This window comes from Periplaneta americana, chromosome 16 (genome assembly GCF_040183065.1).
Source record: "Periplaneta americana isolate PAMFEO1 chromosome 16, P.americana_PAMFEO1_priV1, whole genome shotgun sequence".
NCBI lineage: Eukaryota > Metazoa > Arthropoda > Insecta > Blattodea > Blattidae > Periplaneta > Periplaneta americana.
In genome coordinates, this window is record NC_091132.1 from 102,171,931 (window position 1) to 102,199,879 (window position 27,949).

The following is a 27,949-nucleotide window of genomic DNA, read 5'->3' on the forward strand; positions in this document are numbered from 1 at the left end:
AGAAGCTACGCACATGAAATATAATTGTGTTAAAAGAATTAATTAATTTATATTTGATTTATTTAATATGCACTCTAAGAATTCTTTTCTATGTTTTCTTTCCTTTCTTTGTCTGGTATACACTCAATCAAAAAATAAACTTACGGTACTTGCTTTCTGCCACGCTATAGCACATCTGGATTACACAACTTTTAACACTATATTACTTAGGAATATATATATATATATGACTTTCACGTGTTAACTTTAACTAAGTTTAAAAATACCTAGTTGACAAGTTTCGGCATGGGAGCTATCTTCAGAACTGTCTGGTCCTTGCACCTTCCTCGGTGGGGGTGCGTTTGTGTTGAGTAGTTTGGAGTCAAATAGTGTATGTGTTCTGAAATTCAGTTGTGTGTTCAGGTTTTCTTGTGGATGTATTTTTGTGTATCTATATTTCGTATTGTTGTAATGTGTTTAGTTTCTAGATTTCCGGTTGGATATGTAGAATTTTCATGTCTGTGTCTATGTTGCTGTAGGTGTGGTTGGCGTTTGTGATGTGTTCTGCATATGTGGAAGTGTTGTGTGATTTGGTTATGGCTGTGATAATAATAATAATAATAATAATAATAGTAATAATAATAATAATAATCATCATCATCATAATTAAACCTCTGGTTGAGATTCTGGCTGATATGTACATCTACATATCAGGCAGTACATCTCACTTGACGATATGTGTCAGAGGAAGAACAATTGTTTGTATGCATCTGAAGTCTGACTAGCGTAATATGTAGCTAGTGGCGATGTATGCAATGGAGGGGGAAAGGAACTGGCTACCCTACCCATTATCTCCTGGCCTAGTTGCCTCATAAGTGATGCCTTCTTGGTATCACTTGTGAGGTTCAAACCTGTATTCGCACAGTTGACTAAACAAAAATAATAATCATAATCATAATCATAATCATCATCGTAATAATCATAATCGTAATCGTGCCACCATTATTGTTTTTATACTCTAATTCCTGACACATTATATTTTGAGGTAGTACTTAGTTTGGATTTCTCTCTCTCCTGCAGTTTTCTCGTCACCGTGCAATTTTTTCAAAGTCTTTAAAAATCTACGTACTGAAATTAAAATGGAACTAGTAGATGAGTTATCAATTGGATTAATATTATTCTTTATTATTTATACTAGAGCTCCGTTCAAGCTTTTACCGTCATATAAGCATTTATACGAATATCTTTTTGAAGTTGATCACATCAGCTTCTACGAAGGGACGATAGTGCTTGATGAATTTTCATAGTTTAATTTTATGAACATCTCCAATCATTCGTATTACATAATTTTTATTATTAATTTGGTTACGTTTAATCTCCCAAGATTTCTCTTACGTTCGACAAAATTGTTGAATTTATTTTGATGACGTGTGAAACATGAGAATCTTAACTAGCTGAAATGAGATGAAAGACACGTGGCTTGCTTCTTTACTCTTGACTTCTCTCTACAGAATTCAATTAAGAGTCTCAACAAAATGTTCCTACATAGAAAGATCCATTATACTTCTGTTTTACTTAGTCCTACAAACAGAATTTTTGCCTTCGTCTTAATTGAAACCAACCCCTCCATGCTTGCTACAAGTGTGCTGTGTTATTGAGTTCAGTGCTCTGAAAAGAAGCCTTGAAGTTCGTATAAACACGTGTTGATGTCTTAGCGTTATCTCTTACACTATTTACTGTCTTTTAAGAATGTTGTGTGTACTAACTAGTTCTCGGCAGGGAAGTGGAAATTTACATCCATCTCTTACATAATAGGAAAAATTCTAGAAGATAGTAAATTTTAAGTGTTTGAGGGACAAAAGATTAAATTATGAATATAAGGATGGTATTAGAAGCCCTACAGATCAGAGGTACAATATTAAAATACATTTAATGTGTGCATGGCTTATAAATATATCGAAAATGTCTGCACCATTAGATTAATTCCAATTTAATCGTCTAATATTGACACTTTAAGTCAGTGGTTGCCAAACACCACGAAATTGTGACGTAATAGAAATGCAACCCGCACACCACTATCGCAGGGAGAGGGGTGGAGTGGGTATCTCCTCAGGTAATGCAGAGAATAACAGTGCAGAGACGGACTGTGACCAAAAAACGAAAGCAATACGAGTATAATATTCTTTTACTTATTAACTATACACACTTTTTTCCATGTTAATTTTTTATCCTCCTATTAATTATTTTTGTATTATTAATAAAATAACATAAATTTATTTTATTATTTAACATAGAAAGAGCGTGTACTTTACATCAGCAGTAATTTGAAATTAGAAAAACGTACCAGGCTGGTCACGAAGTTGTAAATTACACTACATATTTTAAAAAATGTTGAAGTATTTTACTCCCTGATTAAGACATAGAAGCCGATATTTTTTATTGTTTATTTATTAATGAAATATTCAAATTACACTCATACGTAGAAAAAAAACGTGGAAGTATTTTACACCGATTAAAACTAAAACATAGAAGCCAATACTTTTTATTGTTTATTTATTAATTAAATATACAAATTACACTACATACGTCGAAAAAAAACGTCGATGTATTTTACCCCGATTAAGACATAGAAGCCGTTACTTTTTATTATTCGTTTATTATTCAAGTTACAGGTAAGGGCGTGGTAGTCTTCATAACAAGAAAAATAATGACAACTTGCATTGTTTTTTATCCTTCATTTAAAATTTTACAACAAATTAAGTATCTCATATTTTTGCCATCTGCACAAAATAAATACTTTTCCTCCCATGCTCCTTAAAATTAAGTTTTTACTTACTATCTGTAGTGGAAAAGAATCGAAACATATTATCCTACACACTTGTAACATTACATGTGTACGTCCGCTGCTGATAAATGTCTTTACTTATATCGAAGTGATGGCTGTAAACAGAGGGTGGGGATATGATGCCATGGTTACGCTTGAGTGGAGGCAGGGGCATGTGTCGCGACACAGCTTTTGGCTATCACTGCTTTAAGTATTCATGCAAGTAATACCGTATTATCTAACAATTATGGAGTTGACTACATTGTGCTCAGCAAATTTTAAAGCTACAGTTCGGAAGATCGCTTTGACTTCTACCGTCAGATGACTTGTACAATTTCATTAGCTGAATTCAGATTCTATAAAATGAAGTGTCCACCGCTGTGGAGTAACGGTTAGCATGCCTGACCGTGGGACGAGCGGGCCCGGGTTCAAATCGTGTTTGGGACAGGTTACCTTGTTGAGATATTTTTCGGGGATTTCCCTCAACCCATTAAGAGCAAATGCTGGGTAACTTTCCGCGTTGGACCCTGGACCCATTTCGCTGGCATTATCACCTTCATAACATGTGGTGGTGAGAGTGTGCGGCAGAACTGTTTGTACGGCATGTGTTGAGGTCGGTGGGCGCCACTTCGGACAGTTGTGAAGTATTTTGAAAATAAAGGAGGTTAAAAAGAAAGACGTCCCACACATTTGTTACAGTATTCACGAGCGAGTCTCAGAGTTTGTGGCGCATCAAATGGCATCTTCGACCATTGTTTTCCTTATCTCAAAATACTCATGTTGAATCACTCTATTACAGCGTTTCTCAAACTTTTTTGAAGTGGGGACCACATTTTTAAGTCAGAACAGTTCCGCGGACCACCTTACTCTTGTTCCCTTCGAAAGTAAATTTATAATTTTTGTAGCATATTTTAATACCAGTAGGCCTATACTTATATTTTAAATTATAATTAATTAAAATTAATTTAATTCAACTAACTTTATATTAGTATTTGCTAATTAAGTTAATGTTAATAGAAGAACATTTATTTTCTTTTTTTTATATAATTCAAGGCTATTACAGTTTGGATAATCTTTAACTTATTAACTAAAAAAAAAATAAATGTTGGTACTCACATTAGTGAGATGGATGAGCCTGTCGATCCTTACACAGTTGTTCTAGATCTACATGTGAATGACTAGATATTTCTTTAATGGCACTAGAATCATTGATATTAATATCTTCACACACAGCTTCTGAACTATTAGCAGAGCCTAAATGAAGCGTATCATCACGTTCCTTTCTTTTCAAAGATCCGGATCGAAGCCAGTTTTTCATTATGTATAATGGACACTATTTAACAGAGACATAGAAAACTACTAGCGTGTACCACATAAGAAAGATTTAAAGTCATAAATACATGAAAAGGTTCGGTACTTTGGTCCTCTATAATGAATTCGGGTGGTTCCTGGGCTACAGGTGCAGCACCAGAAGTGCAGGGAAAAGATGGCGAGAAACACCAAGTTCATAGTGCTTTAAATCCCACTTTTGTTGCTGAGAGTAGAGTGGGAAATCGATAGGCGGGTAGGGTAATAAATTTCATAAAATGTCAGTACTGGGAGAAAAATTGAAAACGATTGTCATGTGTAATTTCCAATCTCAGAGATTTTCAGCTATAATGTAACACGCAATTCGTTTGAATTTTATTTTTTCTTCTGTCTTTTTTGAAGGACCACAAAGGAAAACCTCGAGGACCACAGGTGGTCCGTGGGCCATAGTTTGAGAAACGCTGCTCTATTACATTCTGTTAATCTGGAAGACCTAGAATATGGAATATTGAAGGATTTCGTTTCTGAACAAGTATTGCAAATTAGTAAATGCAATAAGATCAAAAGTATTTGTTCACCGTACACCAAAATGTATCCAAACAAAATATATCTTAGAAAAATTATTTTGCTCCTATTTTTAAATTATTTTATCTTTGTTAATTTGATTTTTAATGCCTTATTTTACTGGTTTGTCATGAAAAAGGAAACATTTGGAAACCTAGGAATAATGTTCGGTGTAATGCTGTTTAATGTTGCAGTTGGATAAGAAAGTTGAAGTTGATTTTTGATATGACTTTATGAGACGATTATACAGAGGAAAACTCACTTTGCCGAGAGACTAAACTGTAGTATTAGTGTGACACACAGAGTTTTTCGCAGTACAGAATTTGTTGAATATATATATATATATATATATATATATATATATATATATATATATATTGTAAAATGTTGATAACAGTTGTCTGTGCTATGTAAACTATGATTAAATTAACAAGGTCTAACATTGTCAACGAAATATTAACTGCATTCGCAAGAATATACACATATATACATATATATATATATATATATATATATATATACATACACATATTAGCCTTTTTATGTGTGTAATGCTTACAAATATTTTCTCGATATTTCCGATGAGAAGTGTGATGAATATGATAAACTGAACACATAAGTTTATGATATTGAAATTCGTTATTTTGTAAATATTGCATAGCCCTAGTTGGAATATTTGTATAACGTGTTGCAGAAAGCAATTTAAACTTAATATTGACACTATTTGTGTAGTATGCTTCTCATTAATAAGGATACCGTAATCAGAACAGAGGCACTACTACAGCGACCAATAATATTTTAAAAACAGATGACTGCAATAATTGCTGATTACCTGCAACTGTTCACGGGCCATCCACGATCAATTCTGACAAACAATCTTCAATGTATCTTTCCTTTCTTGCTATCGGATAATACGAGAGAAGCACAAAACGGAGTAAGCGAAATGTTGTTGTTGAGATTTATTTACTGGCAATGTCTCCAGCGTTGAGTCGCAAACAGGGCTCCAGAATAAAAAAAAATAACTTTGTAAACACTTTAAAAATTATCTTATAATTTCTCCGACAGCCGACGGCAGTTTTTCCCCTCTTAAAACTACCTAAAAACCATCAGATTCTGTGGAAAATTGACAACAGTGCGCAGGAGTTAACGGAATATAAATTTAAATATAGCTTAACAATGAAGCTCCATAAATCTGGTTATTTAAACCACTAAATTATTTTTCCCAAAGTCGAAACCCAGCTTTCTCGCACTCGAAGACGATAGATCCACTTTATTTCATGGAAATCGTTAGTCCGTTTTCAAAATAAAATTTACAATTATACTCGTACTACCGGTAATACGCAAGAATTGCCCGTTTAATAGTATCCGAAACTTAGGAGTTTGGTGACTGGGCCTATTATGTAGCTCATTTCATTGATAGATTTCTAATTTATCGTCGTTATATATTTTTATTTTAAATGCCTATTATGTTTAAATGTTATACTAAAAATGTAATTACAGGATGTTTACGAACTTTACAGACAAACTTCAAGGGGATATTCATCCGAACATTTTGAGGTTCTGTTTCTGCAACAATTTACAGATACGCACGGCTGTACTAGATTCACGGATTCAACTGAAAATCATCATGTACCACATAGTCTAATTACCGACACATAGTAACTGTATCAATGATTTTCACAGTAGTCAATATGAACAACATAATTTTAAAAAAAGTGATAAGTCTACAAAGACTCCAATAACACATAGTGCCAAAACTATAGATAAATCAGTGAACAAAAAAGTGCGTTATTAAGACAGTGATTTTAACTACGATCAGCTTTAGCAGCCCAATTCAACGACACAACAGGCTAACACGGCCAACCATATAAGTGTACAAAGTGTTTTATAGTGTTTACAGTGTTTCATAGTGTTTTATAGTGTATACTTCACATGTTTTATATTTATATGTTATATTATTGTTCTCACATAATTTTACATTGTCCTACATGGGCCTTCATAGTGAATTTTAACAGAATCTTAACAAGTAACTAGAGACACTGAATCAGGTTAATTCACAACACGATCAACTCCAGCTAGACTAGGAAATCATGATAGGTTCTATGCATTTGAATAATCCACAACACAATATGAGGCTAGGTTTTCATCACATATGTTGACATAACATCCTAACATCTGAAGATGATACAATAAAAGTATCGAAAACGTTAATGTAAACTAAAAACATTAACGATGAAAGAGTAATGGAACGGAGAAAAATTCTCTCCGGCGCCGGGATTTGAACCCGGGTTTTCAGCTCTACGTGCTGATGCTTTATCCACTAAGCCACACCGGATACAACCCCGGCGTCGGACAGAATTGTCTCTGTTTGAGTTCCAACTCTTGGGTTCCCTCTAGTGGCCGCCCTTTGCACTACGTCATAGATGTCTATGAACATAGGACCGAAGTCCACACATGTGCTGAGGTGCACTCGTTATGAGTGACTAGTTGGCCGGGATCCGACGGAATAAGCGCCGTCTTAAATCACTTCGTGATTTACGCATATCATATATTATTTCAATGTACCGAAGTACATATGAGTGCATCTCAGCACATGTGTGGACTTCGGTCCTATGTTCATAGACACCTATGACGTAGTGCAGAGGGCGGCCACTAGAGGGAACCCAAGAGTTGGAACTCAATCAGAGACAATTCTGTCCGACGCCGGGGTTGTATCCGGTGTGGCTTAGTGGATAAAGCATCAGCACGTAGAGCTGAAAACCCGGGTTCAAATCCCGGCGCCGGAGAGAATTTTTCTCCGTTCCATTACTCTTTCATCCTATGATGACGCAGAATATCTGCATGGAAATATCATATGTACCTCGGTACATTGAAATAATATATAAATAATAAAAACATTAAGATAAGCAAAGGTGGAAAATAAAATTGCTATAGTTAAATTTCGGGTGAAGATTTCATGCTTCAAAAAATTGTTTATCCTCAAGATTTGTGAGGGTTGGATTCGCTGCGTGACGTACAAGTAGTGGATGTGTGGTGTATGCAACGAGGAGTCAAGGATCCATATCATGGCTGTGAAAAATGTAAAGATGAAATGTGATTATGATGCTCTTTATGTCTTTCAGTATGATTCGTTCTTATAATTATTGTTTCATAATTGTACCTTGCAATTCTTACATTCCTATATGAAGAGTCCACTGTAAGAATGATGGATGTCACTTTCTTGTCGAAAATGAACCAAGACTGTCAATGCATAGCTTAAGACATACAGAATGTACATAGAGAGTTATATGGCATTAACACTGATAGTCATTGCCCAGTAATGATCGGAAAATCACAGTTAAGCTTTGAGCGCTAAGCATTTCAAACTTTCAATTGCTTCTCCTGCAAAATATATTCCAAATGACATCCATCATTCTTGCAGTGGACTCTTCATTTCTGTTCATCCTACTGATGTGCTACTTTAATTAGCTTTTCTTTCTATTAATACACACATTCAATGACGTTGATTGTGTTGCATTGCTAATTAAGTTAGATAAGTCCAAATAAGTCGAATATAAGCAATCATTTTGTCCTCCTTCGAGTACAAATATTTCTAAAACAAAAGTTGGTGTCATAGTAGCACGTAGAAACGACATTTTACATTATATCAACGAAAGTTACAAAAGTTACATAAAAAACACTTAAAACTATGTCAAAGTAACCCCGGTTTACGTTAAGTCATAAAAATGAGTTTTGATGTAAATGAAAATTAAACTTCAAACCATTTTGCAAATAATTCTCTACGCTAATAAAAGACACCAAATGCTAGTATTATTTTGTTTTCTCCACACCCCATTTGTAGAATTTAATTTCTGCATTCACCTGAGGAACAAAACTCGATTTGCAAAAAAAAAAAAAAAAAAAAAAATATATATATATATATATATATAAATTACTCAACCTCCTTTACCCGAACACCATCGAATGCATCGATCTACACTTTCATTCGTAAAATTACGTTCAACTTTGATAGGTACTACACACTAGACAGACTTCGATTGAAGTTTGAAACACGAGCTGTGACCAAACAGAAAAGTCTCTTCGTCATCTATCAAAGGACTATATTCCGACAAAGGCTGGTGTGTGACCCCGAGTGAACCCTACTGGAGGGTCAATAAATTCATCAGTTCTTGTGTGTCCTAATTGGGAACAAACTGCGAATTGGTGGGTTGAAATATGGACAGCAATAACTTAGAAGTCCTAATTGCGGAGATACGGGAGTTCTCTCTCAATTAACCTTAGGTTAACATGAGGGATCAAGCTGTGGACGTAACCGTTAAACGCTCGCGAGTGGGCCGGAAAGTAATTAACCCAGTCGAGTATGAGGTGAGTAAGGTCCAACTTGCTCCGATTACGAAGCGACGTAACCCGGAATGCGAGAGGAATGAAATTATAGCTTGACATCTGGAGAAATATGTAACTTCAGTATGTCTCTCTTAAAAAAGTGAGGCCCGACCACATACTAGCAGTGATATTGCGTGATAAGAATAAACATGAGTATATAGTATATACTGTACTTTTTTTAGTATGCATATACTAGAATATACTCAAGCGTCCATCTTGTACAGAATATATACCCAAGCTTGATAAGAATAAAAGCTAGTATATTCTCATATTTATAAGTTCGTTCTCATGTTATTCTGAGTATGGTTTGTAGCAGGCTCAATTCTGAATATTTGTTGATTTGTGTCCAGTTTAAAGTTAAATAAAAAAAAGGCAGAATTTATGAACAATGTAGTACCTCATGGAAAAATATAGAAAAAGACGTGAACTTCAGAAGCCTTTAACGCTTCACAAAAGTGAATGTGAAAACGGTTAAACACGTATTTGTTCTTCATAAAAAAAACATCCGGTAACCTATAAAAATGTGAATGGCTATCAAATTATAAGGTTAGATTGTATTGTTAAATATAATTAACAATTACAGTTTATTTTGTAAAATTTGAATTGCAAACTGCAATTACTTGTAACTTTAAATTATATAACTCTCTATAATAAAAAAAAATAGAATTAACATAACTGGAATTCTAGAAATGGATCGTAATCTGTCTCCAACATCCCGTAATGACGATTTCCCAGTACTATTTTCTTGTTTCCTGTTTATTAACGTCACTTATCTGATTCACTCTCTTTTTCATGTTTATTTATTTATTCATTTATTTATTTACTTATTTATTTGTTTATTTAATTTATTTTATTATTTAATTAATTTCTTTATTTATTTACTTATTTAATTATTTAATTAATTATTTATTTATTTATTTACTTATTTAATTATTTAATTATTTATTTATTTATTTAATTATTTATTTATTTACTTATTTATTTATTTATTTATTTATTTATTTATTTATTTATTTATTTATTTATTCATTTATTCATTTATTCATTTATTCATTTATAGAAAGCAAAACACAAACCACTACAGCATGCGGATAGCATGTGAAAGTCTATAAAAAAAAACTGAGCATCATGGTGCGATGTGGTCAAGGAGGATAGGTAACACGAATAGATACTAACTTTTAAACGATCAAGAAGGCTGTAGAGATGAGTATATATTCACGTTAGGTAGAATGTCTTTATTCTTGCGAATATGAGTATGTTCTAGTGGTTACGAGTATATAATCACAGGAAATACTCATACTCAAAAGTATAAACCTTGAGAAAGTACTTAAGCTTTATTCTTACTACCCATTGTGCTTATTGGGCTAACGGCGAAACAAGTGCCTAACAATGATCGCGCGCCCTCTTTCATGCAGTTTCAAAAATGAGTATGCAGTAGCTATAGCAAGGAAAGAAAGAACTAGCTCTTCTAAACTTGTTTGAAAGGGATGAAAGCAATAGGGGGACGAAGAGAGAAACTGAGGATTTAAAAAATATTTTGAATCTTTGACAGTGACTCTCTTTTGCGTGGAATAGCTGGCGTTGTATGAGACGGGTTGCTGACAAACCAGAGCGAAAGGAAGAAATCTCTAATAATAATAATAATAATAATAATAATAATAATAATAATAATAATAATAATAATAATAATAATAATAATAATCCGTGGCGCTAAAGATCTTTAAGGGCCCAGACCGTCCAGCGGCTGCTGGCCTCACGTCCACACATGCCGGGGCAGAGGTGGACGATCATCCAACCAGAATGGAGGTATTGTGAGGTTAGCACGATGATACCCTCAGCCTTTATAACTAGTTTTCGTAACAGGATTTCGCTACCTATTGTAGCTCCCCAAATGCAGCACAGTGCTTGGTGGGCACCGGTCCCATTCACTAACCTAAATTTCATGAGAAAATTTCTTTCCCCATGAGGACTCGAACCAACGCGCATTGTGTAACGCGGGTCCTAGGCAGGATGCTTTGGAGCAGCGTTTCAACATTTGACACACTAAAGTTGTAATTTAAAATTTCTTTGCCCTCCCGTATAGTCTAAAGCAGTGATTCCTAACCAAGAGGAAATTTGTCATAAAAACAAGTGGAGTATGATATTTTTAAGGTTGGCACGGTATTTTAACTGTACTGAGTTGGCAAGCCTGGCTGAGACTGTCACTCTCTTCTCTGCCGCTCTGACACATCGCTGTGCTGCGTTCGCTGAAAGTTGACTCTTGTGGACTCACTTTTTTTTTTTTACTTTTATTTTTCATATTTTTGCTACGACAACCTACAGTATTTTCATTTTCTTGTGGCACACCGGTTAAAAATGGCTGCTTTAGAGGCTTAGGTCATGACGCGACGACCCGGGACAGAAGAAAAACTGATCATACAAAAATCTAAGTCGCTCCAAGCGTGGTATTCCGGGGTGGACCACAACATGTTGGTAGTAGTAATCTAGAAAACACGCTTATTCTCTGGGCAAACTTTTCAATACACTTGACAGTGTGTCATTAAAATATGTTAGTTATTTATTGTTATGGCTAACGTTTCCTAATATAGGCTACTTTGTACTTCGACTTTTAGAAAATGTTTTATAGGTAAAGAAACGACAGCACTGACCAGAATGTCGGAGTGTTGAATTTTCATTATCTCGTAAATTAATTCATGATCAAAGAAATGTTGGTTTTCAGTACATGAAAGACATTACTAAGGCTAGGATTTTGATGACCTATAAATAATGAAAAAATGTCCCAAAAACAATGCATTTATGATCTAAAAATCTTTCAGAAATGCCCTTAAAAATGCCCAAAGAATTGATCTTACATAATTGGCTTAGTACGAATATTAATAGACTAGTAATTAAATAAATTCTAGTACCAACATTCAAGTTTATTTAATTTTATATAATTTTTCCAAGTAGTACACTTTAATTAATTATTTTACCTGATGTAGTTCCATGTAGTCCACCACAAGGCCACTCTTATCCGGAACTAGCAGGTATAGAGGAGTCTATATTGAAGAGGTGGTTGGACTGATCCATTACACAGGGGTGTACTACGTTAAAATGACAATATTTGTGTAGAAAAACGATTAAAATAATATACAAAATAATGGGTATTAATGGACAAAATATGTAGAGAAAATATCAAACGAAATAAATCATATTTTACATTAATAATGGGGATTTATGGCCGAACTTAAATGAAAATACACCAAAAATGACCGAATAAAACAAAAAATGCTCTTATTAGTTGTAAGAGACAAAAAATACAAAAAAAAATGTCCTAACCAGAGGACTGCATCGGACGTTTTCGCTCGAGCGCCAAGTAGTTCATAGCATAATCCGATAGGTAGCGCACATGCATGATGGGTAAAATTGTCGCGAGCGATAAATCCTCGAACGGTATAAGCCGAGTGTTAGACATTCGTTCTTGTTACAGTGATGAACTGTGTAGTAATATCATAGATGTTTATAATTTCAAAACTTTGCAGTGTTTAACTAACCTCTCCATAGTACAACTACAAAACTTGCTTTAAAATGTAATATAAATGTTGTAGGTAAATGTTTTTTTTTTCCTCCCCACACAGGAGTCATTTTGTTTTTTCCATATCTGATAGATGTTATTGGATGTAAATGTAATTATTATAAACGGAGAACACAATCACGATAATGCAAGAAATGTATCAACTTTTCTAGTAATAATAATATAATAATAATAATAATAATAATAATAATTAGTGTATCAATCTTTGCGTCTGTAACAGTTGTGCAGCATGATTATTCGTTTTATTATACGTATTTTCTGTGACGTTATCTCTGACTAATATTGTTATTAATTTACTGCTATATAGTAATATTTTGTAAAATGTTTCTACATTGTCGCAGTATATATGCGGAACACTATGTATGGACCTATCATAATTATTATATATGTGGTAAATCAAATATTGAATAATTATTAATTAGGAATAATAACTGTATATCGAAGTTTTTCATACTATTTTATTTATAACTGTCGACCTGGTTGGCGAGTTGGTATAGCGCTGGCCTTCTATGCCCAAGGTTGCGGGTTCAATCCGGGCCAGGTCGATGGCATTTAAGTGTGCTTAAATGCGACAGGCTCATGTCAGTAGATTTACTGGCATGTAAAAGAACTCCTGCGGGACAAAATTCCGGCACATCCGGCGACGCTGATATAACCTCTGCAGTTGCGAGCGTCGTTAAATAAAACATAACATTTAACAACATTTATTTATAACTTCATGTTACTGTTTTGGTACGTTCCATTAGACGTTTGTCACAAACGCAGAAAAACGCAAAACATATGTGTATCTTATCTATCGCCTTCCATACAAGATAAGACATGTTGGTGAGATGACCTTGTACTGTGCTTCTATTTATTACCAGCTTATCACGACCGATCTTATCTCACTCGAGTGTGCGACATTCGACCGAGTTCAAGCGAGCGATTTAACTCCAATGCAGCACTCTGGTCCTAACAAATATGTTTTAAAACATTCATTTATCACATGACGTATAAATACTAAAGCAACAATGTTTCTGACTTATTAGAAAAAAGATGCAATTTCATCAAAATCCTAGCCCTAGACATTACATAGAAATATGAAATAAGATTTGTGGAATATTTCATTCCGTCAAAACCGTTCATGTTAGTATATAATTAACCAAGTCATTTATGAAGCCGTGTGTTTTTCTGATTGCAGACAACTATTAAGGTGTACGCCCGATGCTTGCGCCCCGACATCGAGTACAAAACTTTAAGCATCACCTTCCAGACGACGTGCCGAGAGGTCGTGACGTCTCTCCTCAACAAGTACCGCATGCGTCACCGCGACCCCAACCTCTTCTACCTGACCATGGAGGTTACCGTCAGGAAAGCAGGTAATACCACAGTCTACTATATACAGTCGCGAAGCTTAATACTTGCTAATTATGCATACATAGACAGTTGAAATATGCATCCATAGATAGTTGCTCACCACCAGGATCGCTACTATCGCCTCATCACAGACTCTTTCCCTAGCAGACCATAAAATGTATTGTACTTTCGATATCGTGTTCTTTTGAAAAAATTAACACCTTCCTTCCACTATTGTAATATGAAATACATAAGGTTTATATATCATTTTCATAAAATATATATTATATTCTATAAACTCACCTTCCTGGATCTTTCGGAAGAAGGATAAATCTAACCTCTTTTTCTTACAATTTATAGTACTACAAACGTCTCCTTGTCCCATAGGCTATTATTATTCAAATTATTGTATTTTAGCCATTTACAGTTATTACAACAGATAACGAACATTAGATTTTCACTACACTTTAGATGATGAGTCATAGCGAGTAGTGAATTGAGCATTACGAATGCATTGACACCTTGGTTTTTAAGTTTCATAGCATATATATGATGATGGGGCTCATTTAAGAACTCTACAGTCAGCTACTTCGACTTATTCCAGGAGTGCGAACAGTGCTGGTCCTGGATGAGGACGCCCGTCCCGCGGTGCTGCAGTCTTGCCACCCACGTGGTGACTCCCGCTTCTCCCTCCAGATGCGCCACGGCGGCCTCGTCAAGATCTACGACAGCGTCCTCATGTCAGGAGTAAGTACGCCTTCGAGATAACTACTAATTGATGAATTAGTATTTAATGTTTTTACATAATTTGTTTGTTGAATTTTAATTTTTTCAGTATTGCGTATAAATAGTACAACCTGCCCTTCAGTGGTGTTCTTAGAAGTGTATTCTAAATCAGTAATAAATATCAATTATTTTAAATACATATGTACCGATTTCTGTACATTAAAAGTAGCATTACAAGTTATTGAAATTTGGCATAGAAAATTCAGTGTTTCTGCTTACTGAAATCTGGTATCAAAAATTCAATGTTGATACATGTGTTGCTATTTCTGCTTACTGAAATCTGGTATAAAAAAGTCAGTGTTGATATAATATATATGTATTCCTATTTCTTCTTACTGAAATCTGGTATCAAAAATTCATTGTTGATACATGTGTTGCTATTTCTGCTTACTGAAATCTGGTATAAAAAAGTCAGTGTTGATATATGTATTCCTATTTCTTCTTACTGAAATATGGTATCAAAAATGCAGTGTTGATACATGTGTTCCTATTTCTGCTTACTGAAATCTGGTATAAAAAAGTCAGTATAGATATATGTATTCCTATTTCTTCTTACTGGAATTTGGTATCAAAAAGTCAGTTTTGATATATGTATTCCTATTTCTTCTTACTGAAATATGGTATCAAAAATTCAGTGTTGATACATGTGTTCCTATTTCTGCTTACTGAAATCTGGTATAAAAAGTCAGTGTAGATATATGTATTCATATTTCTTCTTACTGAAATCTGGTATCAAAAAGTCAGTGTTGATACATGTGTTCCTATTTCTGCTTACTGAAATCTGGTATAAAAAGTCAGTGTAGATATATGTATTCATATTTCTTCTTACTGAAATCTGGTATCAAAAAGTCAGTGTTGATACATGTGTTCCTATTTCTGCTTACTGAAATCTGGTATAAAAAGTCAGTGTAGATATATGTATTCATATTTCTTCTTACTGAAATCTGGTATCAAAAAGTCAGTGTTGATACATGTGTTCCTATTTCTGCTTACTGAAATCTGGTATAAAAAGTCAGTGTAGATATATGTATTCATATTTCTTCTTACTGAAATCTGGTATCAAAAAGTCAGTGTTGATACATGTGTTCCTATTTCTGCTTACTGAAATCTGGTATAAAAAGTCAGTGTAGATATATGTATTCATATTTCTTCTTACTGAAATCTGGTATCAAAAAGTCAGTGTTGATACATGTATTCCTATTTCTTCTTACTGAAATGTGTTATCAAAAATTCAGTGTTGATAGATGTGTTCCTATTTCTGCTTACTGAAATCTGGTATAAAAAAGTCAGTGTAGATATATGTATTCCTATTTCTTCTTACTGAAATCTGGTATCAAAAAGTCAGTGTTGATACATGTATTCCTATTTCTTCTTACTGAAATGTGTTATCAAAAATTCAGTGTTGATAGATGTGTTCCTATTTCTGCTTACTGAAATCTAGCTACTCTAATTATACGAGCAATGCTAGTCTTGTTCTGGTAGAGATCAGCAAATAATTTTTCCATCTCTCGCAGAAAAAAAAATGACAACCGCACCCTCACTTGCCTATGTGGAAAATGTTGAAGTGTTACCGATGTAGTTATGTTCCAACAGAACCCCTGTACTACTATACTACACTCAAAGCACAGTATAATCTGCGATTTGTGGACACACATTTTGAGATTACAACACTGCATTTCGTGTTGCTTGGCACAAGTTGAGTTTACACGATTGTGTTCTGTGCGTAGTCCCAGTACAAGAGTCTGCTGATATCCGACCGCACGACCGTGGATGAGCTGATACAGATCCTGCTGAGCTGCTACAACAGCAAGGAGCGCGTGGAGCAGTTCTCTTTGTACGAGGTGTGTCGCAGCCAGGAATACCAGCGCAAGTTGCATCCCGACGACTGTCCCCTCAACGTACAGCACTGCTGGAGCAGCTCCAACGAGTTCCACTTCCTAATCAGACGCAACTTGGACTTCAGGCCTCGCAGAAAGGTGAAGTAACCATGTCATAACCATCACTAACACTATACTTCGTTCCACGTTCTCTGACAGGAGATATAAACATTGCCAATAAAGGAGAAGAGAAGTATAATTGCTATTCAACCAATGACGGAGGTCTCATTCCATGCTTGTTTTGAACTTGGCCGGCGATAGAACGCTTCAGACCGCCCAACTTCAAGACAAGCGTGCAATGAGATCTCTGTCATTGGTTGAATAGCAATATAATAATTCCCTCTTCCTCTGCCGGCAATGCTTACTTCTCCTGTTAGACATTATGTAACGAGTATAGACTTCAACTATTACCACTGCTACTACAGCCATTGTGACTTCCAGCTACACCATTGCATTCCTATCACTACCATCGCCACTACCGCAGTACCATGACGATCATCACGACTGCCGTAACGGCCGCTATTACTGTCACTACCACCATCATGATTTCTGCTTTTAAAAAACTACAACTACAACTGTTAGTGTTGTTAGCGTCACCAGTACTATTACCACCATTACTACTGTTACTACATCACTACCACTACCAACGTTGGTCAGTAACACGATTAATATCACCACCACCACCAAACCACCACCACCACTATTACTACTAATGCTACTATTATTACTATTATTATCAGCACTATCACAACTACTCCGCCCATCACCACAACTACGTGTGGGTGCAATCACCTGTCGATAAGTGCATACTGTATCTTTACGGTGCTGCATATATTTACGTACAACTATATGTGAGTGCTGCGAGAAATTAAACGAAAAAGATACAAGGAGAACAAGGGAAAGACGAAGAGAACAAGGGGAATACAATGTGAACAAGGAGAAGACAAGAATAACAAGGGGAAAACAATGAAAATAAATGGAAAGCAAGGAGAACAGGGGGGAGATTAGGAAAACGGGGAGAATGCAAAAAGAGTAAGGATAAGACGAGAAGAACAAGGACAAGAGAAGGAGAACAAGGGAAAAACTCCAAATAGGACAAAGATCTTTTTTTATAGAAGCAAGACAGCTTATCTGCAGTACAATTTCGATAGCGACCCCAGGAAAGTTTTGCCTTAATGCAAGTCTTTCCTTTCTGACCTTCAGTTCCACATGATATTTCAATACTCTTGATCATTTGCTCCAAATCGTTTCTTTCATTCACCAGCACGTGGTACTTTTTGTCTTCCCACATTTCTGTTTCCCATTCTCTTATCCCACGCAATTAATCTATAGAATCATTGCTTGTAATTCACTCGCATAACATGACAAAATCATTGCCATTTTATACTTCTGTGAAAGTCAACAACGTCCTTGAGATGATTTAAGACTTTAACGGTATTGTATGATAAGAAAGGGGAAACTTATTTATTGGATCCATTACCAAGAGCTAATCTCCAAGAAGATACATCAGATATTTGATATTGGTGATGATTGTGATGACGATTGAAAGGGCAGAGAAGGAATAGTTTAAAGGCACATGAAATCGTAGCGAGTAACAGCTCCAAGCCCGTTAGCCCTCTTCTCTCTCTGAAAGTCAATGTTCCACTGAATGAATTAAGAACATTTTGGAGGGGAAATGGGTGAAAAGGATGCAACCTATTAGGTTTAACTTAATGAGATATAGAGAAGAAGAGCGCTAGGCGATTCGTGAGAGCAGCCTCAAAGATGCTGATCGCGATAGGCAGCTGTAGGCGAGCAGGGCAATCCTTATTCCGAGGCAAAACAGAGCGCGATGTTCGCTACATTCGCAAAATATAGCCTCTTTATTCCAGTTGGACTGGTCACACAAAACACGATGTTTGCCACATTCGCAAAATATAGCCTCTTTATATTCCAGTTGGACTGGTCACACAGAGCGCGATGTTCGTCACATTCGCAAAATATAGCTCTCTTTATTCCAGTTGGACTGGTCACACAGAGCGCGATGTTCGCTACATTCGCAAAATATAGCTCTCTTTATTCCAGTTGGACGGTCATACAGAGCGCGATGTTCGCTGCATTCGCAAAATATAGCTGTCTTTATTCCAGTTGGGCTGGTCACACAGAGCGCGATGTTCGCTACATTCGCAAAATATAGCTCTCTTTATTCCAGTTGGACTGGTCACACAGAGCGCGATGTTCGCTACATTCGCAAAATATAGCTATCTATATTCCAGTTGGACTGGTCACACAGAGCACGATGTTCACTACATTCGCAAAATATAGCTCTCTATATTCCAGTTGGACTGGTCACACAAAGCTGCATACGCGATGTTCGCTACATTCGCAAAATATAGCTATCTATATTCCAGTTAGGCTGGTCACACAGAGCACGATGTTCACTACATTCGCAAAATACAGCTCTCTATATTCCAGTTGGACTGGTCACACAAAGCTGCATACGCGATGTTCGCTACATTCGCAAAATATAGCTATCTATATTCCAGTTGGGCTGGTCACACAGAGCAAACCTGTATTAAATCTTCCTTTTCATATGTTTATTGTAAAACATTTTTTGTGATGTACATCACTCTTCTGGTTCATATAATGCAGATATGTTCCTAACGACGGTCTGTGCAAGAGACCATACTGATTCAAACGCTTTAGTTCAATGGTGACCAACTGAGCTGGTCTTACTAAGCAGTGAGTGTGCACTCACGAACAAAAACGAGTGACGTTGACATTGCAAGCATTCAATCTGTTCCCGCAGACCCGCATACTACTCGTGTGTCGCGAAGAATGCTCTTGCACAAAGGGCACGAGTTGGTCACCACTGCTTTAGTCTGTAAGCTCTGACCTGGAATCATTTTATATTCCAGTCTCCAGGTGGACTAATAAATTAATAATACCATGTTTCTCACTCTTCTTCACCAGGGTCCGTGGACGCCGGAGCTGCCATCTATCCCATCTACCTCACGACAAAACGAGTCTGCTACGCCGCAGCAGAGCTCTCTAGAGAGAGAGACGCAAAATAAAAGCAGTTCTTCGTCTTCGTCGTCGACGTCGTATGCCGATTACGAGAATTACTTTTATATTTGACAATTTCAGCGTGCAGGAATACGTAAGTTATTCATAAGTAATTAATTACATTTTGATGAGTTATGTTATTTTGTACTATAGAACTTACGTATATATCTATTTATTTTCCTACATGGGTTGTATTAGAAATAGGTTTGTATCGCGGGCCGCACTTAGTGATTCATGAATAAAGATTATGTTGTACAGTATGAGCCGAAACAAACAGTACTGAAATTATCGCTTATCTGCTGTCCACGTTTCCCTGGCAACGACGTATTTTATTTATTGTATACAATAGTTTGACATATTGTGAATTCAGTGTTGTGTTGATTTCTGCAATTATGGTTCTCGCAACAGAGGAGAAGGCGTTTAATGTCGAGCATGGGGCGTCAGAATGGGCCGAGCTGCGTTACGTTGAAGAACAGTACCAGGAGCACCAAATAACAACAATGTTAGCTGTCGTTGAGAAGTTCCGTCGTACGGGATCAGTTTTATGTCGACTTGTATGTTATAATGACTTATCTTGATTTTCATAGTATATTTGTAATTTCAGTACTCCGTTTGACCGGAAATAATGCTCGACAGTAAACAACATCTCCTCTCTTGTGAGAACCATTGCAGAAATCAACACAACACTGAATTCACAATATGTCAAACTATTATATACAATAAATAAATATTTCGTTGCTAGGGAAACGTGGACAAAAAATGAGCGATAATTTCAGTACTGTTTGTTTTGTCGCATACTGTATTTTCCAAGTTACATGAAAAATTAAATTTATAATATCATACTTCTACATTACCTGGTTGCAAGCAATTCTCAGTTAAGAGACAAAGTAACACAATCGTACGTACACTAATTTCATAGGAGTGGTATGGTAAATGTTTTGTCTAAAATTAAGAAAGGTAGATGTGCTAAATTGAAATCACAATATAAATTCTTTTTTATTAAACCTCAAAATAGCTTCCATTCTAAACTTGATTATGTTAACATGTAAAATTCACTTCACATTAAAATAACACAGTTTTGTAATTATTTCTGCAACATATATGCAACAAGAAGTAAACGGAACTTGTGGACACGTTACACTAAATAAAACTTAGCAATGATAAGCAATAAAGTTATAATATAATATTTCACTGAGCTCCATACATTGAAATAGAAAACTCGAACAAACATTACGGCCTGGTATAGATCGAAAAAACATTGATTGTGCCGTATTTCGCATTTTTGTGAAAAGCTATGTAAATTGTGAAATGTTCGTTATCGGTTGTAATAAATGTAAATGGCTAAAATACCGGTATAATAATTTGAATAATAATATGGGACAAGGAGACGTTTGTAGTACTATAAATTGTAAGAAAAATAGGTTAGAGTTATCCTTCTTCCGAAAGATCCAGGAAGGTGAGTTTATAGAATATGATATATATTTTATGAAAATAATATATAAACCTTACGTATTTCATACGTATTTCAATAGTGGAAGGAAGGTGTTAATTTTTTCAAAAGAACACGATAATCGAAAGTACAATACATTTTATGGTCTGCTATATAGGGAAAGAGTCTGTGATGATGCGATAGTAGCGGTCCTGGTGGTGAGCAACTATCTATGGATGCATATTTAAACTGTCTATGTTTGCATATTTAGTAAGTATTAAGCTTCGTGACTGTATATACTAGATTGTGATCACACCTTCTTCCAGTCCACCCTTATACAGAGCGCAGCTAATATCTGCATTCCGCTCATGAGCTGTGAACCGGCTCGGAGAGTGCAAACCTTGTGCAGGCCTGGTCTATTTATAACAGTGGCGGCTCGTAAACATTTAATGCCTAGTGCCAGAGAGTAGGATAATAATAAACAGTAACAATAATGACTTTATTATTATTATTATTATTATTATTATTATTATTATTATTATTATTATTAAACTCACCAAAATGTATACAACTGTACACAAAGTCCAGACAAATTAGAGGAAAAATGCACACTCGTCGCTTAATAGACAGGCATTCCATTAATAATGTAACGTAATTTATTTATTTAGACCTACTTGGTTTTTAACGACGCTCTATCAACTACGAGGTTATTTAGCGTCGATGGAATTGGTGATAATGATATTTGGCGAGATGAGGCCGAGGATTCGCCATAGATTACCTGACAATTGCCTTACGATTGGGGAAAACTTCGAAAAAAACCAACCAGATAATCAGCCCAAGCGCGAATCGAACCTGCGCCCAAGGGCAACTCCGGATCGGCAGGCAAACGCCTTAGCCGACAGAGCTACGCCGGTGGCTCGTAACGTAATAGTAGGAGGAGTCGAAATATTAGTCGTATGGTAAACAATGATAGAAACATAGTCTATAATCATTAGTTCTTTTTCATTTGTACATGGTACACTTTCAACATGCAGTCAAGCAACTCGTTTTGAATGGGCCCATAACCCAGAGGTCCGTGGATCGAAACCACGTTCTGCTACCATTTGAAGTGTCATAATATAATTACCATTACCATTTACCATTTAGAACGAATGGTACCGGGGTGTTATTCGCCAGGTGGATGGTGTATCGGATGATTGGGATATGCCCAGTGGAAGACTTACAAATAAATAGTGTGAATTTTAGTAACAAATATAATTAACAAATAATGGATAACAAATACATGAATTGATTGAATGAGAGTAACATCTAAGCATGAAGTTAAATGAAAAGAAAAGATATTGCAAATTAATCTCAAATATACAATAAACAAATCACTGAACCGTGGAAACTTTAAGCAAGCTGGGCCAATATACCTACAAGTCATGATACAATCTATTTAACCAATTCCCAGGAATAGGTTCCTGACCTACTGAACATTTAGCCGCTGGAACATTCTCGCAATATATACTCAACAACATATAAGACTTTAACATGTATACCCAGCCAGTATGATAACTCTTAACACGTGCCCCATTAGATTACAATTACTATGAAAATGCAACTAACAAGTTCAATATATATTGACTCAGTATTCCACAAAGAAGTAACCCCAGATAAAGCTGTCACATGGCTGATCAATGCACACATAACTAATTAAACATTAATCTAACATAATCTCTACACATAGTAATAATCTCTGTACTATTACAATCAACCTAATGCCCAAGAGAGAGAGAGAGAGAGAGAAACGGTGGATAATATATATAACTGACGATAACTTCGAATACGCGTACTTGTTTAAATGCCAACGGAAAGTCAATACACTCGGATTCAGAAATAGCACCGCGTAGAAAATAATGATAACCAATTTGGAATAGTAAATACTAGAATAATTACGAAACCCATACTATTCTAGTTCATTACACCTCCTATTACGATGTAAGCAGTAGAGATCGTAGTCACCGCGATTTCACCAGACTGTCTGTGAATTTCAATTTGAGGTAACTCATCACAACTATATAACCTCACACAATCCCAAATACATAAACCAAGATCTATCATCAGCGAGTGATTTCCATACACGATCCACCAGTATATCGCAAACACATACAAGCAAATATCAAAATAATATCACAAGTTTAATATAACTACTCCAATGATAAATCTAATATAACCTCATCACACAGCACTGAATCCCAAGATAGATTCCAAACAACCTTTCGTATCGCCCGTAGATTCCTAAGTATAGTTAATAATGCACAATTCTCGGAACAATCTTACACAGCGAACTTAACTTGCAAAGTGTAGTTTACTATTCAATCGCTGGTTCCTAAGTGTACTTATCTATACGAGCCCTGGTTCCTGAGTAACGTCAAATATAACTGAGCGTAACCAAGAAACCTCGCCTCCCTCTCTCTTTTGTTTAACAAACCCAACCAGCCAATGGGAAAATTAGGTACAAAAATGAAAGGATAATTGCCGCTATCTATGATATGCTGTCGGAGTGAACTCTGTCGGGAGGGATGGTGTACTAACTGGATGACTTACGCGTCGAGCTCGGCTCACTCTCCCCCACTACGCTGAATTTCAACCGGTGAGTACGCAACGGTTGAAATTATCCATGGACGTTGGGTATAATTTCGCTGAAGCTCCATAATGCCACGCTATCCCTGCGCGGCGTCGATCCGGCTCCAACTATTGGGAAATCGACATCCCCAATTTGGGCTCCTCGGCCCCTGCGATTCCCAGCGACCGAATTGAGGCCCGAGTCACTCCCCGGCACCTCCTGACTGCACTCCAGCAGCCACAGCCGATGCCCTATGCTCTGGAATAGATGTCCGGAGCGGCATCCTGCCAATCGCTGTAATCCACGATTCCTGGACCCTAGGTCCAAGCTGGTTCCCATAAACCAGCCGTCGCTCGATGAACTGCAACTAGTTGAAGAAAGATAAGCCGTAAGTCCAAGAAGCGCTTGGAACATGACACAGCTTCCAACTGGTCCCCATAAACCAGTGGTTGCTGTTTGTGCACGACCACATAAAACATGAATCGTGAGCCACAATTCCAGAAGTCGTGCGGATCCAATAATTATGCGAATCCCCAGAAAACATCCAGGACGGTTCGCAAGTCGAGAAGTGAAGAGGCTCGAGTATCACAGAATAGAAACCAGGCGTCCCCAGGATCCGTTCATAGGCCCGGCCATAATCGGACGAGTGCCCGCTCGCCAAGTCCTCGATGCATGATGATCCCACGATGATATCACCCTCACTGACAGCACTCAATTAAGGTAGGAAAGATTAGGAAAAATTAAGGTAATTAGAAAGGAATATAGGAGAGGAATCGCCGGACTACAAAATCTGCAAACATATACATAACACATATAGTACAGAGTCGTGAAATTTGACTTTACACCCGTTAAAAATAAACAATCACCAACAATTTAAAATCAACAAATAACGAGGACACACACAAGATGCCCCCGGACTCAGGAACTCAATGCTATTTAGTTACGGTATGGTCAGCTTTCTCCTCTCTCTGGGCTAATTTTACACGTGTGACCTGGGGTTTTACAAAGTCGACGGCCTGTATCTGAGCAACTTAATTCAACGGTAATAAGACAAAGAGTCCACACCTGTGGAGTAACGGTCAGCGCGTCTGGCCGCGAAACCAGGTGGCCCGGGTTCGAATCCCGGTCGGGGCAAGTTACCTGGTTGAGGTTTTTTCCGGGGTTTTCCCTCAACCCAATATGACCAAATGCTGGGTAACTTTCGGTGCTGGACCCCGGACTCATTTCACCGGCATTATCACCTTCATTTCATTCAGACGCTAAATAACCTAGATGTTGATACAGCGTCGTAAAATGACCCAATAAAATAAAAAAAATAAGACAAAGAAATGTAGAAATCGTCAAGGGTTGGGACCGTCTAAACATCAACTTGCCCGATAGTTGATTTGGAGCTGAGGTTTGCGGGAAAAGCCTTACCCTAACTCTGTCTCCCATCAGAAACTTATGCGGTTGACGAGAAGCATTGAATCGAGCGGCAGTCTTTCTGCTCGCCTCGCGCAAATTGCGGATAGCAAAGCGCCATTGGGCCTCTAACTCAGTTTGCGTCATGTATTCCTCCAACTTCAATTTCCACTGTAGTTGTAGGGGATGATTTAAACTCCTTCCCAAAAACAGTTCAGCAGGGGTGGATTTCGTGGCCTCATGATACGCCGAATTGAAACCCATTTGAAGGGCATGTAAGTGTTCATCCCAAGGCCAATTGGTTATCATGATGAAATACAATTAAGGCAGATTTCAAATTCCGATTGAATCTTTCCACTAGATTCGGTTGGGGATAATAAGGGGAAGTATTTATATGTCTAATCCCCCACTGAAAACAGATGTCATTAAACATCTTCGAATTAAACACAGTGGCATTGTCAGTAATTATGCACTCCGGAACCCCATGTTGGGCAAACACCTGACAGTTCAAAGTCTTAACCACTAACTTCGATGTCATTTCCCTCAACGGGAATAGCCAAACAAATTTGGAGAAGCCGTCAACCATACCCAAAATTACTTTATTTCCATTACGAGTTCGTACCAAATGCCCCACAAAATCAATGAATAGCCTCTGCATAGGTCTAGAGTCCGTTTCCACTGAATACAAACCGACTCGAGTGTTGGAGGGAGGCTTGGCCCTCTGAGAAAATTCACACTTGGTGTGACTTGTGCCAAATGAAATTATAGATCCAATAGATGATACTACATTTCATGCTGTATAAGCATCTTGGTTAAGTGCTCTTTTAACTTTTTAAGTCTTTATCTAACTCAGAACTGAAGAGAACTAATTCACGAAAAATGCCCCTGTATTCTAGTCGTCGGATTTATCGTACCTTGTTAATACTAAATCTAATGCTGCTTAAAATTTTATACAATTATTATTAAATTTAGGACGTATCTGTTTTCTTCAACTTGCTCGTTGTGTTTTGCAATCGCGAGTCTATAATGTAAGTTTAACTGAATTTCAATATTATCTTTAACCAGCACAGACAAATTGAAGACGTTATTCATACAAAGCTTTGATTTTTTGTGTTTTAGTTTATCCCTTAACTCTAAGTGTAGTAAATCTGTAAGACCACTTTTGACTAGTTACGTTCACCTCGGAACAGAATACACGGGAAACAGAAGAACACCTCTCCATATCTCATCCACACAACCAATTGTTTTTTTTTATAATAAACATCAAAGTTGAATTTGCCAGATCTGTTAACTTTAGCACTTTGCTGTTTTTGGTGAGTATTTAAACGTCGTGTAAGTCACTTATTTAACAGGAATTTAGTTTTCATAATATGTTAATATTGAAAGCGGAGATTTTAATAAAGTGATAACTGAACTAATTTCTTCACAAATTACATAACACGATAACACTTCACAGGTTTATAGTTTCGCACTACAGTTAGAAATATACTGAAATAAAAGCATTCTTAAAGTATTTTAAGAAACCGGCAAGGATTTTATTAGGCCTACCTTATTTTTGCATCCTCCCCTCTAAGAAACTTATTCCAACAAAGCGGGAGAACAGACAAGAGTGCGAAGTAAGGGAGTGAGATAGTAAAAGGGCTTGCATATAGCTACCCAAGCATTTGAACACGAAAGCGGTAAACTGTGCCTGGCACCTTTTAGAAGCTGAAATGGACGGGAGAAGACGAAAATTGCGCGCGCATCCCATTATATTTCTTATGGGACGTAGTGCCTGGCTCAGATCCATGCTGCAAACACTGGTTACAACGTGGTTGGCGGCAACGATAATATTTGCGGTAGAGTTTGCAAATACAAGCGTAACTTGTTTCTCTCTGGTTTTGCGCGGAAAATATTAATTCTCGTTTTTTTTTCTTGTGTTCTGGTAGTGCCATGGCACGATGGCACTGCCTCTAAAGCCGCCCCTGATTTATAATATACTTTATGTTGGTGATGGTAGTAGTGGAGATGAAGATAGACTGTAGATCTATAATATTTGCAATATTTTTTGACAAAAGGAATTTTCCTTAAAGAAGATACCTGTTCCTAATGTTATTACTGAAAACAAAAAAAGTGTACTTAACCAATGTTATGTTATTGTTTTAGGTGTGAAATCTAGTTGAGTTGGCTGTGAACGTGATATGGAACTGGATGATGCACTGGAATACAACAAACGTCACCTTAAGAGGAGGAACACATGTGGGGACCGAAGCAGCTACGAGGATTGTCGACGTCTGAGAGATGTGAAGTGACATGTGTGTTTATACCAAAGGGCGTATCATGTGATGACACAGCAGTCATTCTGATACATCGTTAACACTAATTTCAAAACATAATGTTTCTTGGAGTTACATTTTGAATGTGAATGTATATCGTTTGCAATATTGTATAATCCTATTATTATTATTATTTAATGCAAATTGACCCATCGTATATTTTGAACCAAAGTCTGAATTGTGGGCACGATAAATATCCTAATGCGAGTCATGTAAGTAATAGTAGAAATACTTTCTGCAGAATGTAAGCTGGAACATATAATGGTATACTTTTACATAGCGTGAATTACATGTACAAGTCGACCATTACTTGAATGCGTGTGGCAAGCAAGCTCAGTCAAATTCCATGATCAGCAGGTACAGGCAACATGAATAAGAATCACGAGTGGTTCTCTTTAGGCTCAACTGCTCACTTGTGCTTCCGTAACTCTACCAGTGAGTCACATTTCGAACCTGCTAATCCTTCCCAACGTCTCTGCTCTAGCAATATTTGTATAGCTTATTTTATTTCATGGAGTGCA

At 36.6% G+C, this 27,949-nt stretch overlaps 1 protein-coding gene across 1 annotated transcript in view; it reads left to right on the forward strand.

Moving 5' to 3' along the window:
• Nucleotides 1–27,398, forward strand: part of rau (RA domain-containing protein rau) — a 376,163-nt gene extending 348,765 nt beyond the window's left edge. The window contains exons 3-7 of the mRNA XM_069812601.1: nucleotides 13,813–13,990; nucleotides 14,572–14,714; nucleotides 16,481–16,729; nucleotides 19,583–19,769; nucleotides 27,259–27,398. Coding sequence (XP_069668702.1) covers nucleotides 13,813–13,990; nucleotides 14,572–14,714; nucleotides 16,481–16,729; nucleotides 19,583–19,747 — 735 coding nt within the window. The 3' untranslated portion in view covers nucleotides 19,748–19,769; nucleotides 27,259–27,398. The remainder of the gene's footprint in view (nucleotides 1–13,812; nucleotides 13,991–14,571; nucleotides 14,715–16,480; nucleotides 16,730–19,582; nucleotides 19,770–27,258) is intronic.
• The last annotated feature ends 551 nt before the right edge of the window (nucleotides 27,399–27,949 follow it).